Below are 24,875 nucleotides of genomic sequence, written 5' to 3'. Positions count from 1 at the left end.
GTTGCAAACCAGGGTGGTGTCATCCGCATACCTGAGATTTGTTACCCGTTGGCCACCTATTGTCACTCCACCAAGGAAATCTCCCAGGGCATCTCTCATAATCCGTTCAGCATAGATGTTGAAAAGCTGGGGCGATAGTATGCATCCCTGTCTGACACCTCTACCAATCTTGAACCATTCTGTGTCACCTCTGCTTGTTCGTACTGTAGACTCTTGATCTTCATACAGCTTGCTGATGAGCTTCACTATATGGCTAGGAAAACCCATTTCTCTCATAGTGTTCCATAATTTTGTATGACAGACACAATCAAAGGCTTTGCTGTAATCTATAAAGCACAGGTAGAGTGGTACAGAGTGTCCTCGGCAATTCTCAATGATGTTTCTGATGTTGATGATATGGTCTCTCGTGCCTCTTCCTGCTCTAAAACCAGCCTGCTCTTCAGCTATCTCATTTTCCATCTGCCGTTTCATTCTGTTGTTGATGATCTTGAGTAGTATTTTGCTGGCATGGCTTATCAAGCTAATGGTGCGATGGTTTGAGCACTCCTTTACATTTCCTTTTTTAGGTATCGGGATAAAGACCGCTCTTCCCCAGTCCTCGGGCCATTCTACATTCCTCCAGATTTTGTCACAGAGTTTCCACATGATGTTTATGCCTTCCTCACCAGAGGCTTTCCATAACTCGCCTGGGATATCATCCCAGCCTGGTGATTTCCCGTTCCTAATTTCTCTCATTGCTTGGCGCACTTCCTCCAATAACGGGGGTGGTTCTAACTCTTGCTCCCCTAGGTTGCTGTTGGTGGATTCCACCTGGGTCTTCTGCTCGTAGAGCTCATTGCAGTACTCGGCCCATCTGTTCTTTATGTTTGTGCTCTCTGTTAGGGTGGTACCATTTCTATCATTGATGACATCTGACCTTGCTGATGGTTTTTTAGTAACTTCTTTGACCAGAGCATACACCCTCTTAGAATCACTTCCTGCTCTCTCCATCTCCTCACATTTTCTCTCAACGAAAGCACGTTGATCAGCTCTAACTGCTTTTGACACTTCTTTGTGTTGTCTTCGCCACTCAGCCATATCCCCTCTCTTCCTAGCATCCTGTCTCTTGTCAACAAGTTCTAATGTTGTTCTAGATAACCATGGTTGCTTCTTCTTCTTCTTCTTTGGGATGATCTCCTTAGCTGTGCTTAACACTGCTTCTTTCATTCCTTCCCATAGTTCATTGGGAGACAGCTCTTCGTCATTAATCTGAAGAAGTGCCTGAAATCTATTGCTCACACTAACAGTGTACTGTTCTGGTATGTTGTCTACATCAAACCTTAATGATGGTGTGTCTTTCTTTTTTACTTTGAGCTTTAGTTTCAGCTGTGCAACCAGAAGCTGGTGGTCACTCCCACAGTCTGCACCTGGTCTTGTCCGAACACTGAGCAGTGAAGAGCGCCATCTTCTTTTAACGAGGATATAGTCAATCTGGTTTCTTACATTGTCCCCGGGACTCTTCCATGTCCATAGTCTTCGGGGGTGCTGCTGGAAGAAAGTGTTTCCAATAATCAGGTCATTAGTTTGGCAGAAATCTTCCAAAGAAATTCTACTGCTAGACAATCTCTAGAAAATATTGGAGGCTTTCCCCAGTATTTTACAAGGAAAAGAATTGAGCAATATTTATGTAATGCAATGCAAATGTATTAAGGTGATTTCCCACTCCATTGTTCAGCAGGACCATGGATGAAACATAAACACGCTGGTTTTCAAGTTGGGACCAATCATGGAGACTGAGAGGCTCTCCCGCCCCCTCTTGTTTCCCTGTGCCGACCGCGTCAAGGTACCCCAAGTTGGCTCCGATGAAACACGGGTCAGGAGCCAGTTCTCTTTCCTGTCACAGAGCTTGCCTCCGACGCGCACCCAGGATGTCCAGGGCAAACTCCAAGAGGACTACATCAAGAAGATCAGTACGGACATGCTCTTCAGTGAGGCAGTGATCCGCAAGCATGCAGCTCACACATTGCCGTACAACAAAGCCGACTTGAAAGAAGCCTTTGATGCCAGTGGTGTTGTGAAGAAAAAGCCCATCAGAAAGATTGGCATCATCGGGCGTCACAACCAGAGGGGATCGGAGAAGAAGCACGCACCGTGTCACATCACCACTGTGTCCGAGCACAGACTCAAGCCGCTGCAACGTAAAAAGAAGAAGATAATACCGGACAGGGATGATGAGATTGTCTCTGAGGTTGGAACCGTGCTGAAGGGAAAAGAGACCTTCCTGACACAGGCTCCCCAGGCCGATGAAGATGAGAACAATGAGGAGATTGAGGCAGTCTGGCACCAGGGGCCCAAGATGAGACCCAAGGAATCGGAGAACTGGGACTCCCATGTCCTGATGAATCTGAGCAAGGCCACAGCGAGGTGGATTGTCAACGAACGCACACCGCAGGGCCCTCAGAAGGACCGTCTGGCGAAGCTCCTGAATGAAACATACGGCGAGTCCTCGCAAGATGACACCTTGATACGGGATGATGTTAGCTTGAGTGAGCCAGGAACTACCGATCCCGAGCATAGGGCTGCCTCAAGGACCTCCAAGCAGCGCTCCTCGGCTGAGGTGGCCAGGGGTCGTGCGTCCAAGGAGCAGGAAGGAGAGAAGGATGAGCAAGAAGAGGAAGAAGTCGATATGAATTCAAAACCCTTGGCGTCATTCTACCGTCTGCCAGGGGGTGGGGGTAAAGCTCAACGACATCTTGCTATTGATGCCCTAGGTGAGTAATCTGATGGATCTTAGCTAGAAGAAGAACAAAGTACACATCACATCAATTACATTGCAATGTTGCTGATATTGACTGCATATTTTACCATTTTGTATTCTTAAGTTCAGGACATCATAATATGTTTGCCAATATAATGCCAAATTTCATTTTCTAAGAGAACATTTCTTTTTAAACCCTAACATAGCACAAACATCAAAATTTGAATGAGTCTTGTTCAGAGGAGGATACCCTCTAAAGATTTTGATCAAACTGAAGCAAGTTCGTTTTTGCTTAAATACAATGTATGTGTTCTTTTAGAGAAAGCATCAGAGGAGTTAATCTTTGCAGAGAAATATCTAGTATTGTTTAAGCTACAAAATACAAGCTAAAGGGAGAATGAGTCGAGACTCTTCTTGCACTGTGAGCAATATTATGTCATAAACAATGTATGTGAATGGAAGCTAACATATCTTGTTTCTAGCATTCATAGAGCAAGGGTGAGATTTACCTAATTGGATTTCTCATTTCTTCACATGTGCAGGTGCAATCAACTCAACGGCCAAGGACATACAGGTATTTCGTCGAAAACCGAAGCCACCTCCGACCCTCAAAGACGTGATGAACCCGGCCATAGGAGACAAGATGCTAGATACGCAAAACCAATATCAGCAGGAGTGGCTGTTGGGTATGTTTCTCCATATAATGCTGGTTACGTTGAGTTGAGGGTATTTTCATATATGTACAGTACTAGTGAATAGCAATTTTTTAACTGTGTCACACTTCAGACATAGCTTCTTCAAATTTTGACTTTAAACATAATACATTTGGAATGTTCTCACATCTCTAAGTTTCATGGAACAGTGAGGCATGCTTGGTGTACAACAGGGAAATTTTGTGTAACTGCAAGCCCATAATTGTATGAAAGTATTCCCTGGCTTTCTTTCCAAACTGTGTTGAAAATGTAATCTTTTTCTTTTTCCTTGCTCCTTCCTTCCTACCCAAACCCAAACTGATAATGAAAGGTGCCAAGGTGATCCACCAACCTGGCACGAATAAGCTCAGTCTGGATTCGGGGAATGTTTACCAGCTCTCCACCCAGGCAAGCTTCCCACAGGACCCCCAGCTGTGGCACACGGAGGGTAGAAAGAAGAAGAAGAAGAAGAAAAAGAGTGGGAAAGAGGGACAGAAGAAGACGGAACTGCCACGCCATGGCTACAAAAAGTGGAACAAGCTTCCAGAACCACTGCAGGTGAGATTCCATTTTCTGCTTCTTCTTCTTCTTCTTCTTCCATTTGTAGTGTATCCTTCAGGTCTGAAAATTAATCACACTGCAGTGTGGTGAGCACACATTAATTGAACTATGAGCACTGACTTTGGATCTCGATGCATATATTTACAGTGACGTGCAGTTAAAAATACATTGTAGGACTGCTTGCTAAAGTGTGACTTCCCGTAATTACCAACTGGAAATCATCAAGTGGTGGGAAGTCGGCTTGATCCTCCTTGAGTGCAATCCATTCCCTGCTTCTGCGTGGGAAGAAGAAGGAAGCCAGAGCCTGGGAAGTGTGCAGACTGGGGTCCTGAAACGGCATGTGTGGCCCTCGGTGATCGAAGACAAAGGTTTAAGATGGTCGTCCCATTTAATGTCAACCAGGTCAAAGTGGATTCTGTACAGCGTTGCCAGATGAATCTGCTGGTGTCTTCTTTGAATCGTGGGCCACTTGAGCTTTCTCAGCATTGTTCAAACACTTGCTCTTGGGTTGTAATTGCCCGTCACATATCTGGCACTGTTTCATTGCACCATTTTGCTCAATTAGGTCTCAGAAATACATGCATGTAAATATTGTCATGCTCTCTGTTCCTGATTTTCATTTTTTTTTTTTTCAGTCTCCCTGTCATGTTGATCAAGTGGAGGAAAAGAAAATATCAATATATACATCTGGGCATTTTTCTTCTTTGTTTTTTTGGTTGCTTACATTTGTGTGTGTGTGTGTGTGTTTAGACGGGGAGGTAATAATTGCATTAGAAATGGAGCATTAGAGCACTGAAATTACCAGGTAATTGATGGCACTGACATCAGAGCTATTATATTAACTACATTCCAAGTTGACATACAAAAAAAGTGGATGGGCCTTTATCTTGTAAGGGAATGAAATCAACACCAGGGCATTTTGCTGTATATTAGTTTAGTTTTCACCCTTTACTATGTTTGTATTTTCTGGTGTAATAGACAAGTAAATATCACATATCTGTCATCCTCACTCTAACATAAACTTTTAATGTCTTATTTTCTAACCAAAGTATAAATGACATGTTCATTCATGGATGACGTTTTGTTGTGTGTTTGGTTTGTAGGAGGAGCTGATGGACATCCATGAAGCTGGGTACGACCCTGAGGCGCACAGAGAGCCAGATCCCAGCACTTTGAAGAGGCACAGGGAAAACCCCTCCTTGGTTCAACTAGGTGTGTCTTCTTCTCTCCCATGTCTGCAACTTGCTCACACTTCTATCGTTCTAAATCTAGGATGTGTATTAGCAGCATGGTTCATGCCAGTGCTGGCCTTGTAGAGTTGTTCCAGAATGACCCTTATGTATGTCATTGTAAGAAAGATTTGATGGGTTGCAATCTAAGATACTAATTTGTCACGAGGAAAGTTATGAAATTTCAGTCGCCCTGAGTCATCAGGATGATCATACAATGTAGATTTTTTAATCATATTTCTCGTTTGTTGTGACCTGCACTACAATTGTATATAGGTGGTTCAAACAACATTGCCTAGTCAAATAGTATGCCTACACATACAAGCATGGCAAAATCATCCCTAATTCACTTAATGACATATTCATCATTCAAATGGAGTAGTTGGATGACTTAGATTTGTGCTGCCGCAAGTTATATCCTGAAGTCTGGATTACAGACTAATTCATTACATTTTGGTTTTTAATTTTGAGTTTGTTATGTTCATGAATATCTTTGAACATTGATGAATTATGTGAAATGTTTTTACAATCGTGAAGGTGGAATTAGGGCTTCTTATTGCGTGCATCTCCACAATCGTGAATTTTGGTTTGTGATTACAATTTCAGAGTAATTCCAGCCCTCCCTTAGGTTTATGATCATGTCTGGTATTATGCAATGATATTTCAGAGAGGATTTCAGGAAGAGGCTTGAATTCTTTTGTCTGACATATTTCCCTGGTTTAAATATATCAAAGGGGTGAATAATTGTTCAAACCATCGCTGTGCATCATTTAATCATATTTGAAGCAGAACTTTTGTCAAAGACCTTCTGTGGATGTTAATGTTTGTAAATTGCAAAGTCAACCGCGTGTTGATTCTGTCATACTGCCCTCAGTCGACGAGTGGAGAACCAAGTGGCACATGGGCAGTAAGTGGTATGACAGCTCCATCAACGACCTTAGCAAGGACATGGAGGACATCAACGAGCACGTGCGCCTGCAGGCCATAGCAACCATCGCTAGGGCGGCGACCTTCAGGCCACCCGACGATCCAGGCAGTGTGCCTATCACAGGTGAGCATGTGGTATCGAGTGTCCTGGCTTCTGACCCCTTTCGAGACCATGGGTGGTATTCTGAAATCCTTCCTAGGAAGAAATTTCTTCCTAAGTGAGGATTTCTTCCTAAGTTTCTTCCTAAGTACACTTAAGAAGAAACTTGGGAAGGGGGTGGGAATATGCAAATTTTTGACTTAGGAAGAGGTTGGTATTCTAGAATGCACTTAGGAAAGAATTTTAGGAAAATATTTAGGAAAGCTCCACCCCTGTCCTAAGTACGTTGTTAAGAATAGCAAACTGCAAGCATCGTGATAGGCGCGCTTGTCAGTCATTGCGCGCACATGTACTTTGATGCACGAAATGAGCGTGAGAAAGGGGACATGCCGCGCTCTCGTGCATTTGACCCTACGTCATAGTAATATGCGATTGTCATTGGTTAGTTCCTTAAGATACGGCATTTCGTATTGGCTTAGGAAAGGACGTGGGTGGGGATAAGGATGGCCTAATTTGCATTAAGAAGTGCCTAGGAAGAAATTTTAGAATACCAATTTTGTCTTTCCTAGGCACTTCCTAAGTTTCTGACTTAGGAAGAAACTTAGGAAGAAACTTAGGAAGATTTTCAGAATACCACCCCATGAGTGTAGCCGACACCAATTGCTTTCAATGTTGTTGGACTCTCCTTGTGCTGGTAATGTGTTTTATATCACTGCTTCTATCATTGCACCACTTCAATTTTCCATGTAAGCTTCTTTTAAGTCTCATTATCAATGTAAATTACAAAGATCAATATCACAGCTTTTTCACAGCTTGGTGCAAAATCTGTGGCCCTTTCAGTATGGATTTTAAAGCTTTTGTTTTGATCACTGTATAAGCCATGGCCGGCGGAACCGGGGGGCTGGGCTCGGACCCCCCCCCCCCACTTTTTTTGTACCATACACAGGAATACAAAAGGTGTCACCACTTTGGGCCCCCCACTTTTTTACCCTGGAAGTGTGTAAGAGGCACTGGAAAGAAATGGAATAGATAGAGACCTTGAAGTGCGAACGCAGTAAGGTTATTTTGGGGGGCTGAAGACCTTTTTTTTTTTGCTTGTCAGCTGAAGAAACCCGGAAGTGCCCCCCCCCCCCCCCATACTTTTGAAAACGCTCTGCCGGCCCTGTAAGCTGTTATTTTTGCGTGCAGATATTTCTGCAAATGAGGAATGATGTTTTCGCATGATGTCGTTTTTGTGATTTTGACACTGACACCATTATAAGTGCACCAATGCCTGTCAGTTTGAGATATTATCGTGTGTTGTTAATTTCATGGTCCAACATTGATTCGGGAAATTTGCCGAAAATTAAACCCTCGCAGACACAACAGCTTACACAGTATTTTAGCTGTGAAATCTGTTCATTAAAATGCTAGCTGTCATTGGTCTTGTGGAGGTATCATTTTTGTGTGTGTTTAGAGAATTATAACTTTTAGACGTCCTTGAGTGTGGTGTCAAAGTTACATGATACAGCTGTATATGGGCCCTCACCAAATTTTCTTCCATCGTGCTGATAGGCAAAAGCAAGGGCAAAGGCAAACTGACGGGCATCTTCAGCAAGGTGGAGAAAGACATGAATTCACACGGCGTCCTGCCCCAAAAGCTCCTACAGTGTGTGGAGAAGGCCCTCTTCGACCCTAGTCCCAGGGTGTGTGTTACGGCGGCTATCGCACTCTACACGCTCAACAGACCCAATGAAGAGGTGAGTTAATCGTGTTAGTCTCCCCACCAGCCACCTGGTCCATTTTGTGTGTGTGTGTGTGTAAATCTTCGTAAAAACTATCGCACACTGGTGTCAAATTTTACAGATGTCGCTGGTATACTAAGATCAATCGTCACCATGCATCAATGGTCCATTGAATAGCCACTGTGTTTTTGTGTGCATGTCCTTTGTTACAATACACTAGTAGTAAATATCTACGGATGCTCGGGCTCCACTTTTATAGATGTTAATGGTTCTGTATCATTTACAAACAACCATAGCAGTGGTCGCTTGATGTCCATTTGAGGACATTTGATGAACATGTTTCTTCCTTTTCTTTACACGTATTGCCATGTGCATATCTTTTAATATGTTTTACTGTTTCCTATCTTTCTGTGTATGTTGCATGCCCACATTTTTATTTCCTAAAAAAACAGAAACAAGTAAAATATCTCTTTATATTTTAGAAAGTGCTTTTATATTGTACAAGAAAACATGTCAAAAAATGTAGAGGATCCATGGGACCTTACTAACACTTCAACATATTCAAGACTGTATCTTAATTTTAGCTGAACTCTTTGTAGTATGTAGTTTTGCTATACTGATTTAGATGATTTAATTTGCTCCTCGCTATTTTCTTGTGCATGCAGTCTATTTATTTTATCGACTCTTTCACAATATTGCTTTCATGATTTGTGGACGTGTAGCCCCCTTACGAACAGGTAAGATGTGAAAATGTGCTCTTTGCTGTGGGGAACAAACGATTCTCACCATATCTTGTGCTGTGCTAATCGACTCAAACCTATGGCGTCTCATTTTCACAACTCTCTAACACATGGAACTTTCAGCTCAAAATTACTTGTATTAGTCATCTCTATCCGATAACTAATATTGAATGGTCACCTCTACTTGCCCAAACTGACTCCAAGTTAACATGTGTATGTATTAGTGTACGACTCAGATAACCATACTAAGGTATGTTGCACTTTTTCATGCAATGACGGTAACATGAAAAAAAAAATGAATTATTACCTTTTTAAATAAACATATTTTGTAATTCATTGATGTTAGAGAAAATCAGTCAATGAATTCAAATATGCTTTTTTAGTTTGCAAACCAAAACACTCCTGGTTGATGAAGTTTCTACATGTAACATTGATACGACTTTACTAAAGGTATGTTGCACTTTTTCATGCAAAGAGGGTAACATGAAAAAAACAACAAATGAATTATTATCTTTTTAAATAAACATATTTTGTAATTCATTGATGTTAGAGAAAATCAGTCAATGAATTCAAATATGCTTTTTTAGTTTGCAAAGCAAAACACTCGTGGTTGATGAAGTTTCTACATGTAACATTGATACGACTTTGCAACCATTATAAATGCAAACACACAACAAGTACTTACATGTCTCAAGAGACGTCTTTGAATTAAAGATTTGCGCAAACAGATGACCAATAATTCAAGTGCAGGTCTCCTTTAACCATAATCTCAGTAGGATTCAAACTTTAATCATGCTGCTGCCTATATGAACATTTTTCTGTCTATTTATACATGTACTCTCTGAAATAGAAACCATGCAAATATAATATTCGAACATATATGAAAAATCATTCAGAGCATATCATTCTCTATAACAACAAACTTTTTTTTCTGTCTTTACAATGAACAGCATTTCAAAATTTCTCTTGCAACCATATTTCTTGATATGTACATTTAAAGACTACGATTCTCAAGGCGTGTTTCCTCGTTTGGTTTTCATTGGTTTTCTGCAGAAGTATTTTAAAGAATTAAGCGTTTCATTCCTCTACATATATATATATATATATATATATATATATATATATATATATATATATATACATATATAAAGTAAATTTGATAAGAAACCAACACAAATGAAGCAGACACTTTTAATCCATTCATTATGTCTGCTTGCGACGAGTTAAACCGTTATCTCTTTCAGGGGCCAATGCTTAGCATACTTTGAAACTTCAAAAATTATTTACAGATCCATGTCTGTAAGCAAGTAATGCTTTCTTCTCAATAATACCTCATGTCCATATTTCATAGATTTTGGAGATGAGCTTTACAAATTTGTCATGAGCCCCTTATCTATTTTAGTGAACATAATTTATCACACATCATCATTGAAAAAAAAAATGGATTGTCCTTGCACAGCTACATCATAAATGCAAACAGCTTTGCATGTTTTTGAACAATTATATACATTCTAGGAAACAACCTGTAACACAGTATTACATGCATGTCATTTTGCATAAAAAAAGAAGTATTAGAATTTTATTTTGATAAGAATAATTACCTATACTGCTGGTGGGAATGCACCATTAACAGAAATGTCATAACCATGTGACTATGTCAGTTTGAATGCTCCTTATGTTTTTGTTTATCGGAGAAAAATATCAGTACAAATATTACTAACATGTCTAAACCATACATTTTTGCACAGTGTAATTTCAAGTCTATGTGCACCAGTTTACAGACTAAATGATTAATACTTATTGCCATCGGTTTGTGTGACATTTTTACTTGGCTCGAACGAGATCACAACGCTTCGTTAGAAGCAGGTATTGGCAGACTAATCTACAGATCAGATGAGAGTAAGAGAAACAAGAGACATTTGAGAAGTCAAGATCTTGATGCCGTCTGCTATGGTATCTCTCAAGCCACCTTTAGAGTCGGAGCACAAAAAGTGATGTTCTGGAATAGGGCTGGTCTGCGTTCCATAATAGGATGCAGAGTGATGTTCTTGCATAGAAAGGACAGCGATCTATCACATGTAATTTAAATTGTGTGTGGGAGTTGTAGGGTGATTATCAATGAGTGGTGTTCTTTAAAGGGATGGTATAGTGTTGGTTGAGATGGGGATTCAGGTTTTAACATTTTATGAGATAATTAGAAACGTCTTATATGAAATATCAAAGAGCGTACAATTCTAAGAGGAATTCAAAGTTTATTTGATGAAAATTGGTTTTGAAATGGCTGAGATATCCAGAAACAAAGAGGTTTTGATATCAGTAAAAGGTGGGTCCCATCTTTTATGAGGACCACTTTGTTTTACTTTGTTTTTTTTATACCTCTAGCCATTTCAAAACGGAATTTCATCAAATAAACTTTGAATTCCTCTTCAAATTGTATGTCTTTGATATGTCATTTAAGTGGTTTCGACAGTGTAATTATCTTGCAAAAAGTAAAAACATGAATCCCCCTTCTCAACCAAAACCATACCATCCCTTTAATCATAAGGTGGGAGGTGCAATGGAAGTGATAAGGTGTGATGCAAACTGGGGTCTTTGAGCTAACTCATCTACCTTCTGTCACAGGGCGCAAGTTGGCCGGTGTTCCGTTACCTGAGCCCTGTTGCATAAGTTGAGACCAAACATAAGTTAGAAATTCAGTAAACGTAAGTCTCTCAGTACTCAATTCTAGGTGGTTGGCTGATATCTGACTTATGTTTGATTTTCGTATTTACGTTTGATTGCATCCTTTTATGCAACAGGGTCCTGTTTCATGAGGCATGGGGTTTTGTGGTGGTTTTTGATCTTGGTATGCTAAGATGCCAAGGTTCAATTGTGTGATCAGGTGCAGAGTGATGTTTTTGAGCTAGTTGGTGAAGCCTAAGTCCTTAGGGTGTCAGAAGGTATTAATTCCATAAGCGCTTGAGCCACTTTTAGTGCAGTGTGCACAGCTGTTGGTCTCGAACCATTCGGTTCACTCTGACTCGAACGCCTGAATTCACAAAGGTAATTTTGGAAATCTGCCGTTAGGTATGAAACAGATGTGCCTTGCATATGCGCATGCTGGCAAACGTTCATTGATGGAACATGATTCTCGGGTTGAAGACTGGTGCTCTGGATCCATTTCAACCAACCTTCAGTCACAATTAAGGTACAGAGTTGGTCCCCCGTGAGTCGTTAGGGTGCCGAAGGGTGTTTTGAGCTCAACTCAACTTAGACTCGAGTCTACCAAGAGTCAGAGAACCTTAAGTTCTTCAGCTACTTGGTGATGTTCAGGGGGCATAGAGTTGCATGGGACATAGACTGCGCTTCAAGACAAATAGCAGCTCCGTGTGGTCTTTTTGTAACATCCCTGTCTCTGTTTCTCAACCACTTCAAGGTAACAACCATACAACTAATCCTCTTTTGTAAAGCTGTACTTTTACTCCTAATATCTGTATTTGTGAAATTAAATGTGTATAATGCAGTATCTCTACCCATTTGACCTGCATTTATTGAATATTCCCCATGAATTTGTGCCTGTGCCTGTGTGCATGTGTGTACCACGTATATCACATTGATTATATATTTGTAAAAAGTGCCTACGTTAACTAGTATTTTTTAAACTCTACATAAAAAGCAGCAAGCGTCATTGAAAAAACATGTCAACATCAAAACAAAAAGAGTATCCCCTGATGTTAATCTGTTGCTGCATGCATCAGACCATCCCCCCCCCCCCCCCCCCGAAAAAAAGAATGCAGGCAGAATAGGATGTTCATTGACTGGCTGCAACAATTTTGTGCATGCAAATCATGTGATTCTTCATTTCATTATCTGTCAGACAGACTTAGAAAAACCCTTTGTTGCCTATGTTCAATGACCTGTGACATAGCACAGCAATAAATAAAGCAAACAGTATGTATTATGACAATTATACCTGAAAATGCCATGCCTGTCCCGCTGTACAGTGTGAGCTGTGTATTAATCATCTGATTTCATTCCTGTTTAGAGAGCATGGTTGTTGCACGACAAATGCATCATGGTGATATTTTGAAAGAGAAGTTTGCCAGTATGTTAGATACAGTTTCCTATTCTTGATTCAAAATTTGAATTTTTATGCCTGCTTTGCTTCACAGGTCTCCCACAAATGCAATATTTCCTTTAATGAGCTTTCAGCATTTTTTAATTGCATTTTTTTCTTTCTCTCCTCTTTAGGCTCGAAAGCTCCTGAAAGGGGTGATCAAAGACGGGAGTGCACCCGAGCGCTGGGCCGCGGCGCAGTGCCTGGCGCATGCTGGCGTCTGCGACTCCTTCGTCGTGGGCGAGCTGGTCAAGCAGCTATTCGACAGCGAGAACATGGTCAGGCACGAACAGTGCGTGAGACTGCTGACCAACCTGAGCCGCGGGTCGTCCATCGTCCACTCGATGATCGCCGAGCAACTGAACAGCACCAGCTGGAGGCACCGCATCATCGCCTGTCGGGTGCTGCCACGCCTCTATGGCACCATCAATAAGGTATTGTCCCCCACTGTATGCACCATAATTCTGCCAGCCATTGTTGGGGTCTACACAGAGAATTTGGGTTTTTCTTTCATTGTTGCTACATACTAGGGAAGGACTGTCCAAAATTGTATGTTTATTGTCATTTTCATGGGCACATATTCTTGAAGACATAATTTCTCTTCTCCCTCATTATTACAATTACCCATTACCCTCATTTTTTTTTTAAATACAAATTCTATCATTCAGTGGGTTGGTCTTATTGTAAAAATTTCAAAGCACCTGAATTTGGGAAGGATGGAGATTTATGGAAAAGAAGTACAGGTACAATTGTAGGCTCATTTCACTCTGTATGAATTGTTTCATGCAAAGTTTATACCAGGGAGGTGGGAAGTGAGTTTCTACCTCCCTGGTCATACCCAATGAAAAAAGACGCATTGTGAGTAATGCATTTCATTTTTTCTTTTTCTTTTTTTGATGGTAATTTTCACTTTGCTCTACCTGCCAGGATATCACCCACAAGCTTAGCGACCTGATGTGGAATGACTGGCACCGGGAGGTGAGGAAGACTGCGGCACAGACCCTCGGCCGTACCGGTCACGGGAAGGATGTACACGACGAACTGAGGGACCGTCTGCTGAACGGCAGCGAGAGGGACCGCATTGATGCCCTCCACAAAATTGGACATTTGGGTAAGTATTGTTTTTCTTTAGTACGTTTGATAGTTTTGTGGAAAAATCCACTGTCTTCCTGTTCTTGGTGTTATACTTTGCAGTGGTATCTTGAAGCGAGTTAAAGTCTTCAAGCTGATGGGGGTGGAACTGGTGCCATCCCACAGACTTCAATGGATCCAGCGTGGGATCCTGAGCTATGCAACATGCAGCTTCTTATCTAAGCATTTTCCAAAGATTTCCCCAAGCTGTACCTAATGACCTGAAAACTCTTGACTGACTCGTGGAAGAGACTCTCATCATGGTTATGTTTAGAATGAATGATCATTAAATTTTTGTGTGCCAAGTTTGGATTTCTTACTCAATTGATGGCTTTGCCAACTTCGTATATATTGCTCAAATGCAAAACCGTACATGAATAAAGCAATACCGGTAATTCACAATATGCCAGAGTACACTGACAGATTTACTAGCTGTTCCATTCTTTACACATATAACTTGCAGTGCCTTGTGACTACAATAAATAGCAGTGTTCCATAGGGATGTTTTGAGGAAATTCTGATTTTCTGTCAAGGTTTTGTCTTCAAGAAGTCATGCCTCCCAGATTCAGTCATGAAAGAATGTGTAATCATGTCCTAGTATAGTATAGGCCCTACAGTATTGTTTTGCAGTCTGTTTTAGGATTATGTTTTTAATGTTGGCCATTTGCAAGGAAAATGGCCATAGCTTTGTCATGATATTTACTTCACAGCAAAATTTGCATTTTCCCCTACAACATTGCTGGACTGCATTTCTAGCACAAATGCTTCTATAAAATGGCTTATTGAAAAACGGAATGTTTTCCAATAGCGCTCATGCCTTGCGGTCGCAGAATAATGTGACCCATGGAGGGGTTTACACCATGGCTGTTAACTCTTTATATGCCATGGTGTAAACCCCCTTTGTGCCACATAATTCTGAGACAACGACATAGTTTAAAACATTATGTTTTTGAAATCTATGTAATGTATATAGATTTTTGTTACGATGGAAAAGTAATGAGCAAAGTTGTAGAGAAAATGCCAAGCTTAGCTTTAATGAAAATTGTATTACCAATCTATGAATGTTTTTCTTCCAAATGACCAGTAGCTACATTATTGTGGTGCCACGACTTTTGCACACAAAACTCTGATAGAGACTTGGAATCTACTCGCAAATCCAGTAGGAAACTGCAAGCTTCATGCGACAGAAATGGATTTTGCAAGGAATGCTTTCATTGTGTTGCGGCATTTGGCGATTTATTAATAGGTTTTGGCGGGTTTGTGCGTTTGAGCAGAATATGCGAACTTGGCATGCCGTCCACTGAGTTGGGCGTGCGAACCTGGCACATAAAGAGTTAAAGATTTGAAGTGTCAATACGTCTATTCTTCACCATCAGGCATCATGACAGCTAGACTCCTCCCATCCTACCTGAAGTGCTTCGATGATGCGTACATCGCAGTCCGGATAGCCACCACAGAGACAGCGAGTAAGCTCAGCATCAAAGACCCAGACGTCCTGAACAAACTCCTCTTTCTCACCGAGTTCGACAGCAACTGGAAAGTCAAGGCTCATGCACTCAAAGGTACTCCTCGCATCTGACCTTGATGATTAGGGAAAAGGCTCATGTGTGGTATTGTAGGGTGTACTGTAAAACACAATATTTTTGCGGCATGAAATTTTCGCGAATTGGAGCCGATGGCCTTTTTCGCGGCATGAAGTATATGCGAGTTGCCTCTAACATTCAATGTATATAGTGTAGATAAGGACATGTGCATTTTAATATCGCGAATCTTGGCTCTCGCGAAATTTGCGAAATGAAAATGCACTGGAACATTCCTCGTTTTACAGTATGTCGATTTCTTGTTCTATCTATTACCACTTTGTCATTTACTCGGGCAGAACTGGATAATGTCAGAGATTGTGACAGCATGTTCTTTGTAGTACACTGGAGTGGATGTGGGCAATGACTTTCACTTCAAAGGGATATGCCCGTGTTCTCAAAATCAGGTTTCTAAGAAAGAATTACAAGAGCCACTTACAATGATAATGGTTATGATTTATGGTTTTGCATCCCTATCAAATATTTGTTTTTTCTGAGGTAAAAGAAAATAATAAGCACCAAGTGGAGACAACAGCAACAAAATGTATTCATTTTTTTAAATGAGACGTTAGTTTGAGGAATGGTCTTTTTTCTTAAGGGGGGCATTTTGTGATGTATTTAGAGGAAGCAGATGGACTTGTGTGAGACATTTCTGTTCCTTGATTCTGATGCACTATCTTAGAAGACTAAAGCATGAAGGCTATAACTCGGAAGATTAAAGCTTATAGGCTGTGACGACACACCAAGTTTTGTATGTGTACACACTGAAAATGAGGAGGGCAAAATGCACATGACTTAACTTCACTTACGTGAATGGGACGGGGTGTTCCTTTGCTCTCCTATGAGTTTATACCCTCCTCTATTCATTCCTCCCATGGGCCTGGCATTCAGCTTTCTGTTATGGTAATAAATGTACATGCCTGTTAATAATGCCCTTGTTTTTTGCTTTTCTGTCTTCCCTTGATCTTGGTAGCCCTCGGAGACATAGGCGAATGCAACCAGCACATCAAGAGCGCGGTTCTCTGGGCCCTGCGGTTCGAGTCCGAGGCCGGGGTCCGGGCGGAGGCCTGCCGCACCATGGTCAAGCTGAAGATGAAGGACGATGAAATACCGCCCATGCTGCAGGAGAAACTCCTGGTGGAACCCGACGAGACCGTCAGAGAGTATGTAATGTGTGCAGTGCTCAGCTATTATGTAGTAACCCTTGACCCTTGACCTTTTCCAAGCATTGTTTTTCTACCATCCAAATATCAAAGTCTCATCACTTGGCCACTAATAAACTTTAGATTTAATATATAGATATAAATGTTTTGAAGTACATGGCTGCCATGGAAAAAGTGATTGCTCTTAAGCAAGCAACCATGTGACCAACTGCTTTCCCCTACAAAGGATTATGCAATCGTGATTAAGTGACTTGCCTCAGGGTTTAGTCACTGCCGCCAAGGAACTTGAACTGTGGACCTCAGGGTTGATAATATTTTCATGTTCTTTTCTCGACCAGTTATTTCTAATTTGCCCCACAATGTGATTACTGATTGGCACAATGATGCTTCATATCTCAGTCTTTTGATTATAAATGTAGTGTGAGGCATTTAGGCTCCCCAATGCTGATGCACAACCTGACAAGATTTTGCAACTTATTATTGTGATGCAACTGGATTCTGTGTGTTGGTCCTGGCATTCTCAAATTAACTCTTCCTCTTCAGTTTCATGTTAGTCTCTGGAATCTTTAATGGATGATCTTTGTTGGCATTCGCAATGTCAATCATTACTCACAAAAGGAAGCAACTTTCCACACAAAGAAATCATATCTGGCACAAAATATGATATGTGGCATAAATGTAATTTAATACTTTTGTACTTGCCTGCCTTGAAACTTTGGTGCAGACTACACAAATACATGACAATAGGTATGTACACCAATAGGGATTCTCTGTAATGGACCAAAATGTGTCATTTGGGTTGACTGACTCAAATCTTTAAAGTTTGTCTTACCTGGGAGAGTTATCTTTTCTCTACCTACTGTCAAAATTTGGTGACAAAACCACAATTTAGATATTCACACTCTTTTTTTTTTTTCGGGCCATGTTTTGTGGACAGGCAGCTTTCAGTGAAAAATAGAACATGTTTTCATTGATACTTCTGCACGGCACGCCTGAGTGACCCTAATCTTCAATTCTTTTTCTCCTTTTTCTATGAAACTTTACCTCTTAACTCTCTTATTTCAATCACTTTTTTAGCATGGGTTAGGATGGTAAAGCTTACAGCATGCTCTTTTAAATCATATAGAAAAGTGGAAATTCATTTCGCCAACTTTCTTTTTTTTTGGGGGGGGGGGTTGGGGTTGAGCTGGGCGGTCACACATACTTTTTTCTCTCTTTTTCACCACGCAGACAACTGGCGATAGCGCTGGAGTCCTTCGGTGTCAGTCCCACCGGGGACATGGAGATGGTGCAGCAGATCAAGGATGAAGTTCGCCGCCTCTGCACCCGGTACAACATCGCCGCCAAGATCGCCCTCAACGAGGAGAGGGAAGAACTGGCCGTGCAGCACAGACGCTACTTTGACACCTCTCCAGCACCCAGTGAACTGGTGGTAAATATATGGTTCCCTGACATTTTCCTCCCGTGACAATTGCTTCCGTGAAATATCTACTCGCTAGTGCCAAACAAATTCTACCCACAAACATAACCCTAACCCAGATCCTGATCCTCACATCAACCAACATCAAACTAAACCTAGGCTGAAACCCTATCACAACCCTAACATTCACCCTAAATCCTTTGAGAAAATAAGATTGAAGCAAGTGTCGCAGGAGCAAATGTCGAGTCAGCGGTAAATGTGTAGCTTTATTTTCTCAATCAGAATTCCCAGCTATGAATCTCTTTCATATCAATATATTGATATTGAGATATCAATCATGTATTCTGTTCTTGTTTTTTTTTCACCCAAACAAAATTCAGCATTAAAATTCTCCACAATTTTCTGATGATACACACTTACAAAAGAGAGGAAAAACAGATGAATTGCAGATAAAGCATGAGCTCGAGACACTTGCAGCCCATCGCTATTAAGGAGGACAACTGAACTTGCAAAACTAATCAGCATTATCGTTGTTTCGTGCACTCTTGGATCACAATTGGTTACAATATTCTTGTGGGGGGGGGGGGCACACTTTGTTATAGTGGATAAGACTCTTGACTTATAAATAATCACAGGTCCCGAGTTCCAATCAAGTCATGTGCCTATGTCCTTTGACAAGATGTTTTTATCCACCATGTTCCTCTATACCCAGGTGTGTAAGTGGGTACCTGGCAACATTAGGGAAATAATAATGGCAGGGGCCTCTGGTAGAGCAGTCATTGTAACAGTGAAGAGGCCTACCATTGATAAGGAAGACCATATTGTTATTTTTATTGTTGTTTATTGCTATTGTAACTATTATTGTTATTGTTACTGTTCACTTGCTGTGGTAAATTGAAGTAAATGAGTTGTCATCATCTTGTTTTATTCAATTATGCTCAGAACTCTGAGGTTTGCCATCGCAGTGAGTCGGTAACCAGACCCTCCACCAAACACAGTACCCGCACCATCACTCCGTCCATCCAAATCAGCATCGATGATGACCCGTACAGCACGGACACGCCAGAGATGGACCTGCCCAGTACGAGGGGGAGCGCCGTGGCCACCGACCTCATGGGCAACCGCCTCAGTCCCGGGCCCCAGTCCAGACCCCAGTCCCAGCCAGGCAGCCAGTCTGCCCCGGGGGTTATTGGAACGACGGGCACCCCAGTCGGGGTAGGGAAGATCACCCCGGTGGGGAGGAACTCCTCTGCAGGCAGAAACTCGTCGGCAGGAAGGCGGACTCCAGAGGAGAAGTTAAACAAGCTGATTGAGGTGTACGAGGGCACCGCCTCCATGAGGGAGTATCAGGAGTATGTCAGACCGGAGAACGACAGTGGGGACTCGCGCAGGAAGCTCACCCAGATACCAGAAGCCCCAACGGAGGAGATTGAAGTGGATGGACGAGATGATGATGCCACCAGTGGGGGTGACAGGGAGAGTGAGACGCAGAGCTCCGCCGTGCCGCAGTCTCGCTTGGACGACGCCACGATGGAGACTGTGGACGTCCCAGCATCAGGAGAAGTCATCATACCGTATCCTCCCATCCAGCGACACAGAAGCATCACCAAGAAGGCACCGGAGACCACCGCCGACCACGTCCAGGATGACCAGGACGATGAGTACGAGGCCTACGATGATGATCTGGAGGATGATGAGGAAGAAGAGTTGCAGAAGTCAATTTTGCGTCCAACCCCGGACCCCGAATCAAGAGCACCCTCTAATTAAGAGAGAGTACTGCCTGCACTATGAATTTGTATCCTACTCTATATGCATACAAGCATTCCATGTTCTAAAGAAGTTTGTCATTGTATTCACACAAGTTTATGACAGCTTTTTTGGGGGAAGGGGGTAAGATATTCTTTTCCTGTCAGAACAAACCTATGACACTAAATAAATGATTTGTGCCTTCACAACCTGAAAAAGATTCAGATTTCAATTCATTTATTCCACTGAAAAAAAAAAAAAATATGTATGCAATAGAAATGACACTTATCACAAATGATTCTAAGATCGCTAACCCTCATGCTAAGTGAATCCTACATGTGTACCTACTTGATGTGGGTTATTAAGCTTTCATCGGTCTTCAGGGTTGCACATGTCTCTATCAGAGTGTTTGACCAATTTGGGGGATGAATGTTTAAAATCTGAAGTGAATGGGCAATACTCTCAAACATGAAGAAAAATAGGTTTGTAATTTGAACATGGCTGCCACGTGTGTCTAGATGAATTATTTGACTTCAGGATGGAGGTATTCTATGTAACTTGTCATCCGTGGGAAGCTACAAATTGTGTGGTTGAGCAAATTAGAAAAATAATTGATTCTTAAACATCACGTTGTAAGGTTTTATCTACAATGTATTTCAATCAGTGATTCTTGCAGTGTTTTTTTTTTTTATTTTTCATTGCAACTCCGCTGCTATAAAGGGATAAGAGCCATCACTGGCTGACAGGTGGAAGCTTTGTAGTCTAGTGGATATGATACAGTTTGGAGCTCTTTGGTTCGAGTCCAACCCGAGTATGTATGCCCGTGGTACAAACTTAACATGGCTTCTACTAAAGCACTGAATAATCAATGTTTATGTACGTCGATGATGGGCAGTGTTGACCTTACGAGAAAACTCCAGAATCTGAAGGGTTAACGTCTCAAAATGCCCATCGAAATCACCGTCAATAGATTGACTTCGACAGATGTAAGCGCCAGTCTTGGCAAATGGTATGCATTAATGATGCATGTTGTAATGATGCCACATGTACTGAGTGTAGTACAGAGTGGCACTTCGTTATAAAGAGGTCAGATGTGACAAAACCCTCATCCATCAAGTCAATTTTGCACATCACAGTTTTTTTATGCCTCCGCCAACGAAGTGGCCGGAGGCATTATGTTTTCGGGTTGTCCGTCCGTCCGTCCGTCCGTCCGTCCGTACGTCCGTCCCGTTTTGTTTTTGTCGATATCTCAAGAACCGTGTGGTGGTTTTACATCAAACTTGGTATGAGGGTATATCCTTGGGGGATAATACTTTGTTTGGATTTTAGGGTCACGGGGTCAAAGGTCAAAGGTCACAGGTTATTTTGTGAAAAAGAAAGGTTGAAAATTCATGTTTTTCTCCATATCTCGCAAATGGTTCAAGGTATCTTCATGGAACTTAGTATATCGTCGCTTGCCCGGAAGAAGGGAACGAGCGCGCGAATACGCGTAAAAAATAGATTTCGAGAAAATCGCAATTTAAAGTTTCAATTGACTATATCTTTGATATTTGAATATCAATACTGCTGAAAATTCACAAGTGAACAGATAATATTCCAATTTGGTACTAGCTAAAGTGGCTATAATGAATAATCTACAAATCTTATGATATTGCTTATGATCTTACCTCATGCAGGTCTTTTCTCGAAATCTATTTTTACGCGTATTCGCGCGCTCGTTCCCTTCTTCCGGGCAAGCGACGATATATGCTTGTTCCAATGGGCAGTGATTATCTAGGGAAGTTGGGGGTCATGGTTCAAAGGTCAGGGGGTCAAAGGTCAAGGTCAACTCCTCAAAATATCACTACTTTCCTTATATTTATGCAGTGCCTGAAGGTTTTTTTTTTTTTTTTTACTTTTTAACTTGATGTATGCATGTATTACCCGATATATATTCTGTTGGAAGTTTCTTGCCAAAAGGTCAAAGGTCAAAAGGTCAAAGGTCAAGTGAAAGTGTTGAATTGCACTTTTTCCTCCATATCTCAAAAGTAACTCAAGGTATCATGAAACTTACATATTTATGCATGTTCAACCTAACAGTGATTCTCTTTGGAACTGTGAGGTCAAAGGTCAAAGGCCAGGTTTAGATAATGCTATTATCCCATTTGATACTGAAATTATACTTTTTCTCAATACCTTGAAAATTACTCAATGCATAAACTTATAAAAGGGTCAAAAGTCAAGTAAAAATCATCAGTTCCCCAAATACCTGCACTCTGACATTTTAATCATTCATCCAATTGAACCTAGTTCTAGGAAAGTGAACATTCAGCACATTTGTGGCAAACCTGTCATTTTAATATTTTGCCAATTGTGTGAAACTGTCATCACACATTGTCAAGACATTGTTCTATAGACCTATTAGGAGAACCATGCATTATGGCGGAGGCATATCAGTTGCCGTAGCGATATATCTAGTTTAACCCTTTGTTTGCCTCAAGTGTCAATTAGCTCAGAAATCTTCATAGCACTGTATACACTGTCCAAAGTCCCTTGCACAGAAAGGGATCATGATCTTGTTTGTTATTTATTTGTTCTTGTTGATACATGTTGCTCACTGCACTTTTCAAGAAAGGGAACAAAGGAAATATCAAATCACAGACTGGCATTTGTACTTGAATTTGCATTATTACAAGCTCTGGCTGGTACAGTGAATATGTACTTTCTGTCGCAATGTGTTATGCATGTGAACTGCAGAAAGTGTACAATTTCATATAGGGTTTATTTATTTCACAATGAGCTATGATAACAGATCAACTTGTTAAAGTTTAATCAATCTAATCTTTTGTACTCTTCAACTTTCATGTCAATCATAAGGTATTCCGTCCTTTTGCCATGTTTTACTTGACATGTTTTGTACTTCCCGACTTGTGCTGACTGATTTTTTTTTTTTTAATTCTTCTATTGCAGAAGTGCCTTACAATATTACATGTCCATTTCATTCAATGTTTAAAATGGTACTTGGTGGAATATATTTATACGTTTTTGTTTATATAAAACCTATAGACACTTGTAGATATAACTTCATTTGTATAAAAGCCACTAGCAAGGTATTCTTAATCTATGCACATTTTGACACAGAATATAAGAGTTCTAAATGTGCTCATACCTGTAATGGCCACTTTGATTGTTGTTTGTAATGGCGATTAATAATACAATTTAGATGTTATGTGCAAGATTGCTAGGGTTAGGATAAGGGTCTTGCCTTCCTGTGAATGTACAGTCTTGTGATCAAACACTATATTAAAAGATATATATATATATATATATATATATATATATATATATATATATATATATATATGTAGTGAATTGATTAGTCTTCTTTTTTTCTGATTCATTTCTTTTGCTGAGTGCTATATTTCTCAATGTATGTTTGTGATGTGTTTGTCTGTGTGTGTGTGTGTGTGTGTGTGCATGCTCATGTTTTTACAATTGCTTCAAATGTACATATGAAGGGGGGGGGGGAGGACATTCATTTGTTAGTGGAACAATACAATGATAACGTATTGAGTGAATGATTTCAGACTAGAAATCCATTTCTGACATAGCGATACATTTTCAACAGAATCATAAAAGCACATCCAAATAAAAAAAGAAATAATCTAGCCTCACACACTGTATAATTATCGTTTCACATATGCAATCCACTTGAACATGCTTCCTAGACACTTATATGCTTAAAGAGACCCCAGGAGTACCATTACTATTTGATGGGGAACTATAAAACATTGACACCGTGTCGAACCATGCAAGTGACACGATATTTCTCAGGGTTGTCATCTCAATGACACTGATGTCAATGACCTTGTATGCAGACAGCCGGCCAGTGGTAATGACAGGCACAGAGAGGGTTCGCCTTGAATAAATTGGCAACAATTTTCTGAAAATTTCAGTCCATGGTTTTGTATCAACTTCTTCCCAATTAAGATTTTCACTATAAATTCTAACCAACTGTCTTTAACATAAGATGTGCAGTGAAATTGTTGGGTATCAATTTAATGACAAGGCGATGATTTTTGCTGCTACATTCTCCTTAAGAATTCATAGGTTAGGGGCATTTTTTTTTCAGCGGATATGATGCAATCAAGCACAAGGTCACAAAACAAAACAATACAGTGGAAGCAAGAAAATTATCTGCCTTTGCATTCTTCGGGAAGTTACTAGTGTCAAAATCCATATTTTGCTTTTTATGCACCAGGACGTTTTTATGTTATCAGTATCAAGGACACATTTGAGTCTGTCTCAGAGAACGCGTGGAACAATGTACAGTTCAAATGGGCACGCCGAAAAGTGATCATCTTTCAGAAAAAAAGATAGTGAACTTTCTGCATAATAACTGTCATGATGTTCATGGTTCATCCAAACACTCACATACATGTAGTTTATTTGCGCGCACTCACACACATAGACACACGCACGTATTGAATACTTGCAGCAGTCAGGCGGCTCTTTATCAACATATCAACCTTTTAATGCATTCCGAGTTGCTAAATTTCATCTTGCCACATGTACCCTATAGACATTCCATTGATGTTGCATGTGTTCGATAAAAAAGAAACAGAAAGAAAGAAAAAAGAAAAAAAGGAAAACTAAAATGTTATTGCAGGAGGCCAACAGAACGAATGTGCCGGTATTGATAAGCTTTGGCTATGATAATATTTTTATCTACATCAACTGTCTCAAATGCTGCTCTACTACCACTGAACAGTTGAAGCTCCATTTTCTGCTGAAGGTTTATTTCCATATCCACGTCAATGTGTGACCAAAAATTCAGATTGATCGGCGGTAGGTACCCTGGCACACGTTGTCGAGAAAACTATCATCTTCGTCAAAATAAAAATAAACAAGCAAACCTACCACTACAAAATAAAACATGCAAAACAAAACCCGTATAAAAACACTACGAGATAAAAAATGACATTCTACTTGCACGAAAATGCAGTACAACTAATCCATCTGCTCAGAGAGTGCATCCAGTAGTACGAGA

At 40.7% G+C, this 24,875-nt stretch overlaps 1 protein-coding gene across 1 annotated transcript; it reads left to right on the top strand.

Moving 5' to 3' along the window:
* Positions 1-1,765: 1,765 nt before the first annotated feature.
* LOC139726755 (HEAT repeat-containing protein 4-like) lies at positions 1,766-19,867 on the top strand. Its single transcript, XM_071637747.1, has 13 exons — positions 1,766-2,750; positions 3,280-3,423; positions 3,761-3,987; positions 5,094-5,202; positions 6,094-6,270; positions 7,801-7,985; positions 8,693-8,707; positions 12,941-13,240; positions 13,734-13,917; positions 15,314-15,499; positions 16,491-16,680; positions 17,911-18,112; positions 19,043-19,867. Exons 1-13 carry the CDS (start codon positions 1,766-1,768, stop codon positions 19,865-19,867), a joined length of 3,729 nt encoding a protein of 1,242 aa, XP_071493848.1.
* Positions 19,868-24,875: the final 5,008 nt, after the last annotated feature.

This window comes from Diadema antillarum, unplaced genomic scaffold, assembly GCF_040938485.1.
Source record: "Diadema antillarum isolate AM-2024a unplaced genomic scaffold, OU_Dant_1.0 seq00000098_RagTag, whole genome shotgun sequence".
NCBI classification, from domain to species: domain Eukaryota; kingdom Metazoa; phylum Echinodermata; class Echinoidea; order Diadematoida; family Diadematidae; genus Diadema; species Diadema antillarum.
The sequence above is the reverse complement of the archived record's forward strand: the minus strand, read 5'-3'. Positions and strand labels throughout refer to the sequence as shown.